The sequence below is a fragment of the Scyliorhinus canicula genome, chromosome 13 (genome assembly GCF_902713615.1).
Source record: "Scyliorhinus canicula chromosome 13, sScyCan1.1, whole genome shotgun sequence".
Classification (NCBI taxonomy): domain Eukaryota; kingdom Metazoa; phylum Chordata; class Chondrichthyes; order Carcharhiniformes; family Scyliorhinidae; genus Scyliorhinus; species Scyliorhinus canicula.
Window position 1 is genome coordinate 114,270,446 of NC_052158.1, and position 14,325 is coordinate 114,284,770.

General features: G+C 43.2%; 1 protein-coding gene across 3 annotated transcripts in view; it reads right to left on the reverse strand.

The window, feature by feature from the left end:
- The window catches only part of LOC119976025 (major facilitator superfamily domain-containing protein 8-like), a 77,008-nt gene that overhangs the window by 25,755 nt on the left and 36,928 nt on the right, over positions 1–14,325 (reverse strand). For all 3 annotated transcript variants that reach the window (XM_038816097.1, XM_038816095.1, XM_038816098.1), the window contains 6 exons: positions 11,445–11,524; positions 8,455–8,794; positions 3,476–3,549; positions 2,363–2,446; positions 1,452–1,581; positions 235–357 (listed from right to left, as the gene is read on the reverse strand). In XM_038816097.1, coding sequence (XP_038672025.1) covers positions 235–357; positions 1,452–1,581; positions 2,363–2,446; positions 3,476–3,549; positions 8,455–8,794; positions 11,445–11,524 — 831 coding nt within the window. The remainder of the gene's footprint in view (positions 1–234; positions 358–1,451; positions 1,582–2,362; positions 2,447–3,475; positions 3,550–8,454; positions 8,795–11,444; positions 11,525–14,325) is intronic.

Sequence of the window (14,325 nt, forward strand, 5' to 3'; positions counted from 1 at the left end):
AGTTTGCACATTCTCCCCGTGTCTGCATGGGTTTCGCCCCCACAACCCAAAGATGTGCAGGGTAGGTGGATTGGCCACGCTAAATTGCCCCTTAATTGGAAAAAATGAATTGGGTACTCTAAATTATAAAAAAAAAGGTTATGGAAAAACTCCAATGGGACACATTATCACCTACTTTCAATATACATACTCTAAGAATGAGGGTATAGGGAAGAGAAACTACAACCAACTGACCTTGTGTTTTCTCTGCTGTAACTTTTGAAAACAAAGACACTTGAGAAACAGCAACAAATGGCAACCCCAGAATTTGTAGAAACACACCTACCACAAACTCTGATAGCAAAATGGCAAAACTCCCTGCAAAGAAAAAAGACAAGAGGTTTGCATTTTTAAACATGATGTGGAGATGCCAGCGTTGGTCTGGGGGGAGCACAGTAAGAAGTCTTACGACACCAGGTTAAAGAAAGAAACCTGGTGTTGTAAGACTTCTTACTGTGCATTTTTAAAAATTACTTAAGAGCATATATAAATGCATCCATAACTGGACACAATAAAGTTTGGAATACCTTGTAAACAATAAGGCAGAAGCTGGAGTTGTGGCAACCTGTCCTGTGAGCATGGGACTGGGAGCTGCACTGTCAAAGTACAGCAGGAAGGGATCACTCTCCTGATGACCCTGGCCATATTCCAAGGGATGGATTCATTTGCATGATAAAGCTACAGGACACTGAGAATTTGGAGCAATGCCTTGCCATTCGCATCAGGAGACTTGTACCGTTAATCACAGTCGTAATATACAATTGTGAAGCTTACCAACTGTGCTTTATGGTGGTAAAACTGAGAAATAGCATTTATGATCAGGGATGTTTTAAATTAAAACAATAGACCAAAAATGATTAGGCATTTTTAATTAATTAACATTACTCTACATGCAAAATCATCAGACACATATTGGAGGCTTATTCTGCGACCTACCTGTTCACATTAGGTAGAACAGAAGGATTCATTTCATCTTGTTGGAGTTCACTTCAATTGTAAAGACTATGCAAAATTAATTGATTTATATGTAAATGCTATAGTTTCCAAATGTCAATCACCCAAAAATTAAACTTTGAACCTATCTGGAGGAAGCAATGGGCATCTTAAAGAAATTACGGGCGGAATTTACCAGCTGTTGTCGCCGGCGGGTTATTCCAGTCCCACCGATGGCACACGGGTTTCCCGGCGATGAGAGGTGCAGTCAACAAGAAATCCCATCGTCAACAGCGGGACCAGAAAATCCCACTGGCGGGAAGCCTCCGCTGCTGCAAAACATGCACCGGGTTGTGCGGTAAATCCCGCCCCCTACTTATTTCTGTACCAGAAATTATACTTTGTATTAGAAATGTTTTATTCTCAAAAGCGTAATGATGGGAAGTAACAAAAAGACACAGAGGGAACAAAATTCTTACCTTTTGGGTTTGCCAGGAAAATCAAACACCAAATACAAGAAATGTTGCACATGACGAGACCCACTGCCAGGATTACTCGGTCTGTAAACCGAGTGCTTAGCCACCTCACAAGAAAGAATCCAGCTATTACCTATAAAACGGAAAATTTTAATGTTACCACCGAAAAGAATGCCAAAATGTTTCTAGAGTCTAATATTAAATACTACAAATAGACAATATCTGTATTTAGATAATAATTTAATTTCCTTTTTTTCCCCACCAGAAGTCAAGCATCGTGTAGAGTAGAATTCCAAACAATGAGTAGGCAATAACAGAACTTTAGTCCAAATTCAGATGCAAACAAGAAAGTTTGTGACATCCATTCCTTCCACTACCAAACTTTATAGAATTATCTAACCTTAATTCAAAGTTGCTTAATTCACAGATCATATCACCAAAATCTTGTTCAAATACTCAGTCTCATTTTGCTGTCTTACCCATGTTGCTTAATTTCAATTTTTGGATACATGTTTCAAGATTTTAAAATGCCAGTATTGTCACTCCTTACAAGGGTTTTGTCTTTGAATCCTTGTGGACAAGGCTGCATGGTGTACAGCATCATGGCGTTTAAAAAAGCACCAAGTAATAAAAGTTTGATTGCATCCAAGGCAGCATTTATGGTGCAACTACTGATTTAAAAATCCAGGGTGGTAGCATTCTCACGACACGCTTAAATCAATTGTTGGCAGGGTTCTGCTTGACATTGTGATGCACCTACATGTATAAGACCATCACTTCCACTGAATCATTTCACTTCTCTCTGGAACCAGGTCAACCGAAATCTACTCTACTGGAATCGCTATAGATGATTGATTGGTAAAGGTAAAATCTACAGTATTTCTTCATGACTTTGAATGGCAATTTTTACTTACCTCTACACCACATATACAGTACATCAAACTGTTCTCCAATTCCCCAAACTGAAAATACTTTTGTGTAATAGGAGTAACCATTGTCTGAAATGAAAATTCAGCATATTTATTTAAATACATTTAACATATTTTATTTGAAAAGGTAAGACAAACAGCATTCATAAAACTTCAAACTCCGTATCCAAAAACTTCAAATCATTGCGCACAGAAATTATCAGCGTGTCATTTCATTTCTACTGTAGTAATTACATTAAAAACGTTTTGGATGACTTTGCAATGAATAATTAGCCATTCAGTGCCAATGTCATCACACAATGGTGGTCACCAGGCACAAATCCTGGTACAGCAAAGCTAACTGAACACTACACCTTGAAAAAGTAAGCAGTAATCTCAGAGTTTAAACAGAGTTTGATGCTGGTGTGTAGGGGCTGTGGGAAGGGTGTTGATATATTCACAGTATAACCATGCAAAGATTTTGTTTTCCTGCAAACAATATATTTCAGGTTGTTAATTTGAGATTAACAATCTCTAACAACTCGTCTATTGAGCAAGGTAATTTAACTGACATAATGTGGTTTTAAATGGTGCTGGGTTAGAGCAACATTCTTAATCTGCAATACAGTGATAATATTTTCATGAATGCACCAAATGCATGACCTTCCCAGGACCAACCTAAACATTATATTTACAATGCATACAGGATGTTGAAAATTATGTTTGGGACAGGGCAAGTACCTGAGATCAAAAGTCCACACTGCCCTTCCCAAGAGTAAAGCTGCTTTAAAAATGTAACAAAACTCAGGAACTAGCTAAAATTTAAAAAATGCATCATCCACTTACACGGCAATCTGCTGTATGGAATTAAAACTGATATTTTTTTTCGAGAAAAAGTAAAAAATAACAAATACAAGTGCAGAGAATTAAACGTCAGTTCAACAACAGCTCTACTATCCATCATTCAGCTGCGTCCACTTTAGTAAAGCAACAAATCCAAAAACCTGCAGAGCAACCCTTAAAACTGCTAAAGAGCTTTAGGTGGCAAGCGTCACCTTAAACTTAACATTGGTTTGCATCCGATTCAAAATTATGTTCTGGTTAAATCTACTTACATACCTCTAAAGCAGTCTGATTGAATAGTGTGATGAATTGTGCAGTAAGGACAACCACAACTTCCTCTCGTAGATACTCTGAAATGGGAGAATAACACTGCACTGATTATAGATGGATGTTTCAATAACAAGGGAAAATTAAGAAAATTTTAATTTTCACCAGACTGATGTCTTAAGCTGCTTTTAGAACACTGCAGCTACTTACTTCAATAAAAATATTGTGGCACATCGTTTTATAGGGACAGAATTAAACCAGTTCTGAATTACATCTGTTACTTAATCTGGTCGAGAGACAGCAATCTTAATTTATACAAATATGGGTATTATTATATTCATTTGAAAAGACACAATTGCACGGAAAATATCCTAAGAATTGATTTAAAATTATAATATACCTTTCGGTAAAAGAGACAATGTGAAGACCAAAAGTTATAATGCAAATGTTCACCATTTGTTTGTTATGGGAAGATTTCGCATTGCACAATTGGAATAATCTTTTGTCCACAAGGTGGCGCATTGAGACTGCCAAAAAAAAACTCTCCAAGGACCAGGGCTGTATGATCAATAAAAAAAAAAGAATAAAACTGACATTAATTCTAAAGGCTTCTTGGAGTACATCAAACCACAGGAATGCTTTCCATTATAAATTCTGCCACTTTTTTCTATATCAACAATAAAACGGAGAATTAAAGGGTGCAATTTTGTGGGTCCGTTAGCCATGGGCGCAAATCCTGGAATGGCTGCAATATATGGCGAGAGGCCAAAGACGGGATTTGAGCCGAGGAGATTTCGGAACATGATCTTCCCGGATTCTCCCTGGTGATGCCTTTTCTGTGCGTGATCCTGATTCGAATGCATTTCAAGCCAATTTAATATCATGAGCGAGTTTAAAATCAGATATTCTGGCCTCACTGAATCTTCCAACCCACCAGCATGATGTCACGCGGAGGCAGTGGCGTACTGGTATAATCGTCTGACTAGTAATCCAAAGACCCAGAGACATGCTCTGGGGACCGGGTTCAAATCCCGCCATGGCAGATGGTGAAATTTGAATTCAGTAAAAATCTGGAATTAAAAAGTCTAACGATGACCATGAAACCATTGTCAATTGTCATGAAACTCCATCTGCTTCACTAATATCCTTTCGGGAAGGGAATCTGCCATCCTTACCTGGTCTGGCCTACATGTGACCAAAGCCACAGCAATGTGGTTGACTCTTAAATGTCCCCTCAAGGACAATTAGGGATGGGCAATAAATGCTGGCCCAGCCAGTGACGTCCACATCCAATGAACGAATTTAAAAAAAAATTACAACTGCTCTATAAAAACGTGGACCAGGCGCCATGGGCTCTGAGGGGGAGAAAGGGAGGTTAGTACTGCTCTCCACCTTGTTTAACAGTGCACAAGGGGGAAGTTATTGCTGGACAGCTGTGGAGGGGGGATAGTTCAAGGTTGCAAGAGTTTGAGGTGTCGGTCTGGGGTGAGGGAGCAGGTCGGAAATTACCTCTGGGCTGGGGGCTTTCAGTGGACCTGCATTGCAAATAAGCCTGTTGTAAATTCAGTTCACAGCACTGAGCAATTCTGCAGCCTGCCCGTTTTAAAAGCAATTCATAGCCCACAGTGAGGAAAGGTTCTGTTTACAGAGCACTTCAAAGGCCAGAGTGAAGGAAAAAAACTCTTTGTTTACACAGCTGCTGACTGCCCTCAGAGATTATACAGCAAGGCTTTTCATCTGAAAACCTTTTCACTGATGGCAATGAATCTTCAGCTTGTGTGCCAGTGAAGCAAAAATTAATTCACAGATAGTAGTAGCAAATGGCCTGGGGACCTGGACCAACTGGGGGAGCAAAGATCATGAAGTTTGGGGAAGGGAGTGATGAGACTGTAGGTTGTCAGCCTGAGGGCTAGCTGGATGTGACCTCAAGATGGAGAAGGCAGGAAGTGATGATCAAGCTGGGGGGGGAGAGCGCTGAGCAATCACTGAGATAATGCAGTGGCTGCCCAGGAGTGCTAAGACGTGACAGCGATTAAAAAATTGGATTACTAAATCAGAGTATGATCTGTACTTGTTAGTGTAGCCTTTCCCTACCTCAGAGAAGTTGTGCCTTCTACAGTCCCAAGAGTCTTGCTCGTCTAATTGCCCATCATCAGTTGACTCTGCAATATCAGCTACCCACAGTCTCACAGTTAGGGTGAGGGGTTGAAACCTTAAGTGCAAAGGGATGAAGGTTGGATGCAGGGCATCGGGAGGGAAAGTGTGGAGCACGTGAATATCCTGGGAGATCCAACAGCCCTCAAGGTTCACACAGGCATTCAGTTTCCACAACACATGATGACCCCCACTGCTGCTGATATTGAGGGAGAAACCTGATGCAAGCCCATAGACGACTCTGATAGGGTGACGGCAGTGATCGTGGCCAGTAAAGCAATGAAGTGTAACGGACAGCAGAGAGGTGAGGCAGCGCTGGCTGCTAGAGACTGTGTACTCTTTCTCCCATTTCTCTCAGATTACAGATTTGTCTCAGAATGGAGCCAGCAGAGCTGGCAATAATTTAAATAACAGCACTGCAGGCAGACAGACAACACCGACTCCAAGAAGCCCAACCCAAGGAGGACTCTGCGCCACGGGACAGGAGGCCGCAGGTCAGGCTCAAGACCAGCCATCAGGCCGAGGACCATGTATCACCGCAGACTCCGTCTGCACAGAGACAGGCAGAGGTAACTCTGTCATTTTCTTGCAGACCTGGCGCCACTTGGAGGAGGAGGGCACCTGTTCCCTGTGGCCACGCACGTCATGGCATTCCTGAACTTTGTCACTGGCTATTTCAGGTCTCATCCAGTGATTTTTGTAGGTTATCTCAATCATCAGTCCACAAGTGCATCTTAGAGATCTGTATTCCCCAACATCTCCACTTTGACCTTGACCAGGCCCAACAAGATGCCCGGTTTCGGGATTCGCTGCCATCACTGGGATGCCTCAGATCCGGGGGGGGCACATGTGGCCTTGACAGTACCATGGCATCAGGGAGTTCCCTTCATCAATCATAAGAGGTTCCTGCGACCAGCGGATGAACATCATGCACATGTGTGCAGACTTCCCTGGGAGAATGCATGACAGCTTCGTCCTGGGTCATTGGCAGATCCCTGGGATCTTTAAAGACCATCTCAGACTGCTGAGATGGTTCTTGGGGGGCAAGGGCTATCCATTGAGGTAATGGCTGATGATGCCAGTGCAGACGGCCAACACCTTGGTTAAGCCCCATTGGTTAAGCTCACAGTGCCACTTGGTCAGTAATCCATGGTGCATGGGGCTGCTGAAGATGCATTTTTGCTGCCTCAGCTGATTCAGCAATGTTATTCAGCATAGACCCCTGAGGATGTACCACATTACCGTTGTCCGTCGTGCCCTCCACAACCTCATCATCATCTTTATTATTGTCACAAGTAGGCTTACATTAACACGCAATGAAGTTACTGTAAAAAGCCCCTAGTCGCCACATTCCGGTGCCTGTTCGGGTACACAGAGGGAGAATTCAGAATGTCCAATTCACCCAATAGCATGTCTTTCGGGACTTGTGGGAGTAAACCGGAGCACCCGAAGGAAACCCACGCAGACACAGGAAGAAAGTGCAGACTCCGCACAGACAGTGACCCAATTCGGGAATCGAACCTGGGACCCTGGCGCTGTGAAGCAACAGTGCTAACTATTGTGCTACCGCACTTTGCAACCTGGCATAGCAGCTAGTGACATGCTGGAAAAGGAGAAGGAGAAGGAGGAACGAGCCACTTCCTCTGAGGAGGAGGAGGAGGACCAGGAGGGAGTGGAGTAAGAACCCGAGGAGTACAGGCGACAGCAGGGTGCGTCAGGGCAGGAGGACCAGGGATGCCTTCATAGCCACCAGGTTCACTTATTAGGAGATTTGGTGTTCCACAAACCACAACACCTCCCCCCTCCTCCACCCCACAAACCTTCAATCCCGCCAACCCCCCCCCCCCCCCCCCTTTGAAATTCTCATTGACATATCACCTAGGGTGATGGGTCTGGGTTGACCATGTAAGTAAGGCAGGAGGGTGATGTCAACTCGATCCGAGGAAAGCGGAGATGTTCCTCAGACTCCACTTATGTCTGATTAAATGGGGAGAATAACCATCCCTATGGGGCAGCACGGTAGCACAGTGGTTAGCACAATCGCTTCACAGCTCCAGGGTCCCAGGTTCGATTCCGGCTTGGGTCACTGTCTGTGCGGAGTCTGCACATCCTCCCCGTGTGTGCGTTTCCTCCGGGTGCTCCGGTTTCCTCCCGCAGTCCAAAGATGTGCAGGTTAGGTGGATTGGCCATGATAAATTGCCCTTAGTGTCCAAAATTGCCCTTAGTGTTGGGTGGGGTTACTGGGTTATGGGGATATGGTGGAGGCGTTAACCTTGGGTAGGGTGCTCTTTCCAGGAGCCGGTGCAGACTCGATGGGCCGAATGGCCTCCTTCTGCACTGTAAATTCTATATAATTCTATATATGGGAAAGGGGTCGAAATCAGAAGAGTTGTGGCTTTGAGGTGCAATGTTATTTAATAGTGATTTGTGACAGCGCAACATTATTAATACCGTTATTAATGGCATCTACCTTCACCCATACCCACTCTGAGCACCCACAACTTCTTAATCTTCCCTGCCCTACCACTACATCTAGGTGTCAATCCAGTATGCTGCCTTCCATTTCCTATGGCCTGAGATGTGGGTGTCCTCTGGAGGGGCCTTCTTTGAAATTTGATTAAAATCTAATACATACTTTAACACAACTGAAAACCAATAAGCAGAATACATGGATGGTCCACAGCACAACCACCTTTGAATGAGTCATTCAACAAGCAAAGGAAGTTTAAGTTTCAAAACAATTCTACAAATGAGTTGGGTGGGGCAGGAGTTTACAAATGGGTTACAGTTAATAATTTGCAAATACCCACCTTTAGTGGCACTAAAATACCCACCTTTAGTGGCACTAAAATTGTGGAATGGATTATCATTCGTTTTGCAATCTTCATCAATGTGTCCATTAGGTATATAGTGATAGTCATCTACTGTGCTATTTTCACCATCCACTTCATTAGTTGGTGGGACACGTGATTTTTCATCTTCATTAATGCTACCATACCGATTGTTCTCTGCAGCTGCATAGTTCACATCATCATCATCATGAACCAAAGGTTCTTCTTCCTCCACAGCTGAAATTAGTCTTCGTTGAGAATTGTGTTTGCAAACCAATGGAAGGTCATAATACATAAAAATTATTATCACTTGAAGAATGATCCACATAAGACACATGAACAACTGTAACAAAATGAACAAAAACATATTAGTGTGTGTGTAAGAGATTTCCGTGCATAGTTAAGTCTGAATACCTTTGACATTCTGGCACAATTACCATGCAAAAATACCTATTCAAATGCTTTCTTGCAACTTATCATAAATAGTACATCATCCTAATAGAGTAGGTTGAAAGTTTGTGGTGAAAATTGGTACCCTGTAGCTCAACATATTCAGACTTCTAGACATCACTGTTTATTGTTACATATTTATACAATCTTGAAAATGTTGTTTTCTTTACATCTGCAATTCATTTCCATAATAAGTCACAAGTTGCATCTCCTATAACTGTGCCCCTGCCCCTCCCTGCGCTCCTTGGCATAGAAGCTCACAGCAGTCTGTCGCCATTTCAGAGGGGCTGTCCTTGCTTAGTTTCACTTATCCACTAGCAGCCAGAGCATCACTAAATTTTAGTTAGTTGCTTCTCTTTGCTATTGCCTTCAACACAGAGTTATTCCCAGACATGCTACAACTTACAGAAAATGCCACAGTCCCTGTCCCCACCTACAATAATTTCATAAGACCCTCCCTCTGCAAACTCGACTGGCTTTCCATTCTCCGGCTTGCAGAATTAAAAATGGCCTGCACCCTCAGCTTATCACACTTAAATGATCTTTTTCTGCCTTATGTCCTTGTTGATTTCCTTGCTCCCTCTACTCCATCGTCAACAGCTGCTTATGGAGCAGCAAAGGGCCTGCGATCTTAAATAAAATAAAACACTTTCCTCCTTACTGTAAAGCACAAAGATGTAGTCATCCATTCAGAGTGCTATATCAGGGCATTTCAAATTTTTTCTAAAAATATACTAAATTGTATTTTTTTGGATTTCTAATATGGGCGTGATCGAACAGCTACGCCGTGCCCGAAAAACAGCTCGCTGTGGTGCAACGTGGCCAATAGAAGCCGGAAGACCCTGCTCTTTGGATCTACATGGTTTGCAACACCTCAAGCGATCTTGCGAGATGTTGCAATGTAAATCCCGCCCATTGTGGGCAGCATCACTTTTTGGCAAATTTGCATATTGAAGCGAGACAGCTAGACTCACTCTAATACAGTTTCCCAAGGCACCCGAAGCATTGGGATCTATCCCTTTTGCCTCGGAGACCTCGGGCGAGCGCCGTTCAGAACTGGTCTCCACAAACGGGAACCAGACAGAACGGCACTTGTGGGGCTCTCCCAGGGGATCGGAGGCCCCCAGGTGCATGCTCTTTGAACAGGGTGGTACCCTGGCACTGCTAGTGCCAGCATGCAATGCCACCTGGGTCCCAGCCTGGCATTGCCAAGGTGCCTAGGTTTCCCTGCCAGCTGGTAAGGGCACTGCCAGAGTACCAGGTTGACACTGACAAGCTGGCATTTTCAATGCAGTTGCAATCCGATCGGGGGTGCCTGGCACGATTATTGGAACGCATCTCTCACTACACCAAGGAGTTCTGGCGAGGCGAGCTCCTCAATGCAGAAAAGGGGGCTACGTGAGACCTCGGCCGTGCATTTCCCGCTGAGGTCCTCTATCTAATCCGAGTGACGTCCGAGTGTGTTGTGCTTCTCGCGCTCGCTGTGAGACTTTGTTCCCATTTACTTAAATCCCGCCTTATCTGTTTTGGTTTAAAATACTTAAGGTAGTTCAGAAGAAATATTCACTGCTCGAGAAAGTTTAGCGTTAGCGTTGCAGCATTTCAAAATTTATGTTGCAAGCATTGCTTTGAAGGAAAGTTTATAATATACTGACCACAATCCTTTGAAATTTCTGGAAACGTTTCAAAACCAGAATGTTCAGGTGAATTTTATTACTGCAACCACATACTTACAAATTTGTTGTGTTCAGTTGTTGAACAAGATCATAAATTTTATTTTACCAGAATATCATGGCAATAGGAATACGTAAAGGTAAATTTCAAAGAAGGAGAAGGGCAATGGGAAAAATTGAAAAAGGAAATAATGTATTTCAGGAAAGATGTGAAAGCTGTTCGAGGAGACGCAATGGAAGACTTCCCTGGAGTGTGCTGTGTGCTGAGAGAGAACTGGGAAAAGAAGCAAAGTGACCTTCAGCCAACCCAGAAAGCGTTATGTTTTCTCCAGAAAGTAAGGTTTTGGTTTAAGGTTTTTTGGAATTTCCAAACAGAGTGGAAGAAGAAGAGAAGGCCTGTGATAAACCTCCCCTACAGCAACAGTGGGTCTTTAGGTAATATTACTGGAATTATTGATAGATTAAATATCGATAGGAGATGGTTGCCTAAAGGAGTGCTTGTGAGTCAAACCAAGTACAAATCTTTTTGGGGGGGGGGGGCATGTTCTGTAAGACTAATTTTAACTGTGCAAATTAAATCTCGTGTGTTTTTTCTTTTCTTGATAAATGTTTTAACGCAATATTTAAAATCTTCAAAAGTGTCACTGGAATTTATAGCTTCTGACTTCAGTAGACATATCTTCTCTTGGTAAATTACAAAAAGAAACAGGTTGTGATAGATTGGCAAGTTTCCCTTTCGGATTTGGTTTGCATGACACTTAGCCTCTGCGAGATCATGGCAATTATAAATATGCCACTAATTATTATAATTATTCTTAATTCTACATGAATTCACAAAGCAAAAGTTTAAAAGAACAGAGTAATTCTTACCCCAGGTGACGTGTATTTATTTACTTTAAATGGTCCCAGGTTGAAGTTACAAAGTCTCAGGAAAAGATTAAATCCTGGTCCTAAAGGAAAAGCATAAAAACAATTTGGATCATTTTTTTAAGCATTGGTGGAATAACTATTCATAGTGAAGATTTTAAAATGACCACTGGAGGCAGAACAAAGAACAAAGAAAAGTACTGCACAGGAACAGGCCCTTCGGCCCTCCAAGCCTGTGCCGAACATGCTGCCCGTCTAAACTAAAATCTTCTACACTTCCTGGTCCGTATCTCTCTATTCCCATCCTATTCACGTATTTGTCAAGATGCCCCTTAAATGTCACTATCGTCCCTGCTTCCACCACCTCCTCCAGCAGCAAGTTCCAGGCACCCACTACCATCTGTGTAAAAAAAAAAAACTTGCCTCGTGCATCTCCTTTAAACCTTAAACCTATGGCCCCTAGTAATTGACCCTTCTACCCTGGGAAAAAGCCTCTGCCTATCCACTGTCTATGCCCCTCATAATTTCGTAGACCTCTATCAGGTCAACCTCAACCTCCGTCGTTCCAGTGAGAACAAACCGAGTTTATTCAACCGCTCCTCATAGCTAATGCCCTCCATACCAGGCAATATCCTGGTAAATCCCTTCTGCACCCTCTCTAAAGCCTCCACATCCTTCTGGTAGCGTGGCGACCAGAATTGAACACTATACTCCAAGTGTGGCCTAACTAAGGTTTTATACAGCTGCAACATGACTTGCCAATTCTTATACTCAATGCCCCGGCCAATGAAGGCAAGCATGCCGTATACCTTCTTGACTACCCTCTCCACCTGTGTTGCCCCTTTCAATGACCTGTGGACCTGTACGCCTAGATCTCTCTGACTGCCAATACTCTTGAGGGTTCTACCATTCACTGTATATTCCCTACCTGCATTAGACCTTCCAAAATGCATTACCTCACATTTGTCTGGATTAAACTCCATCTGCCATCTCTCCGCCCAAGTCTCCAAACGATCTAAATTCTGCTGTATCTCTGACAGTCCTCATTCACCAACCTTCGTGTCGTCTGCAAACTTACTAATCAGACCAGTTACATTTTCCTCCAAATCATTTATATATACACTACGAACAGCAAAGGTCCCAGCACTGATCCCTGCGGAACACCACTTGTCACAGCCCTCCAATCAAATAAACACTCTTCCATTGCTACTCTCTGCCTTCTATGACTTAGCCAGTTCTGTATCCATCTTGCCAGCTCACCTCTGATCCCTTGTGACTTCACCTTTTGTACCAGTCTACCATGAGGGACCTTGTCAAAGGACTTACAAAAGTCCAGATAGACAACATCCACTGCCCTACCTGCATCAATCATCTTTGTGACCTCTTTGAAAAACTCTATCAAGTTAGTGAGACACGACCCCCCCTCTTCACAAAACCATGCTGCCTCTCGCTAATACATCCATTTGCTTCCAAATTGGAATAGATCCTGTCTCGAAGAATTCTCTCCAGTAATTTCCCTACTACTGACGTAAGGCCCATCGGCCTGTAGTTCCCCGAAATGTCCTTGCTACCCTTCTTAAACAAAGGAACAACATTGGCTATTCTTAAGTCCTCCCGGCCATCACCTGAAGACAGCGAGGATCCAAAGATTTCTGTCAAGGCCTCAGCAATTTCCTCTCTAGCCTCCTTCAGTATTCTGGGGTAGATCCCATCAGGCCCTGGGGACTTATCTACCTTAATATTTTTCAAGATGCCCAACACCTCGTCTTTTTGGATCGCAATGTGACCCAGGCTATCTACACACCCTACTCCAGACTCAACATCCACCAATTCCTTCTCTTTGGTCAATACCGATGCAAAGTATTCATTTAGTACCTCGCCCATTTCCTCTGGCGCCACACATAGATTCCCTTGCCTATCCTTCACTGGGCCAACCCTTTCCCTGGCTACCCTATTGCTTTTTATGTACGAAGAATAGTTAATGACCTCAAGATTTTAAGATGTGAAAGGTCTGCACTGAGATGACTGCGGATCTCTGGAAACCCTACCACAGAGAGTTGTGCATGTTCCGTCAAAGCTGTAATAGGAATCAAGGGTTATGGGGAGCAGGCAGGAAAATGGAGTTGAGGCAGAAGGTACTGAACAGCAGAGCAGGTTTGAGGGGCTGAATGGTTGACCGGTCTTATTCTTATATTCCCATGAAGTTCATACTGAAGCAAGTTCATGGAACTCATTGTGCAGAAAACTGTGGAGGTCAGAAAGAGGTAAGAAAGTGATAGATAGGTTCTTGATTAAGATGGGGATCAGGGGTTATGGGGAGAAGACAGGCGAATAATGGGCATGAGAAAAATATTAGCCATGATTGAATGGTGGAGCAGTCTTAAATGGGCTGAATGGCCTAATTCTGCTCCTGTATCTTATGGTATGACAAGTTCCATTTTCTTAAGGGAACTGTCAATTAACTACCCAATTTTTAAAAAACAAAATCAATCAAGAAAAAAATAAATTATTTGAAAAGATATGCAAATTGTTACATTCAAGATTAGTTCTGAAAGGTGATCAATGTCATTTTGAATTGTACCACTTTTTTGCAGTTAGTTATATCCACCGTCAGCACCAAGCAATCCAAGTGTTCAACAGATGTGAAAAATGCACGCCCTCCTTCTGGGCTATATTTATGATTCAAAGAGAAACCCTGGGGCAGCAGGGTAGCATGGTGGTTAGCATAAATGCTTCACAGCTCCAGGGTCCCAGGTTCGATTCCCGGCTGGGTCGCTGTCTGTGTGGAGTCTGCACGTCCTCCCCCTGTGTGCGTGGGTTTCCTCCGGGTGCTCTGGTTTCCTCCCACAGTCCAAAGATGTGCGGGTTAGGTGGATTGGCCATG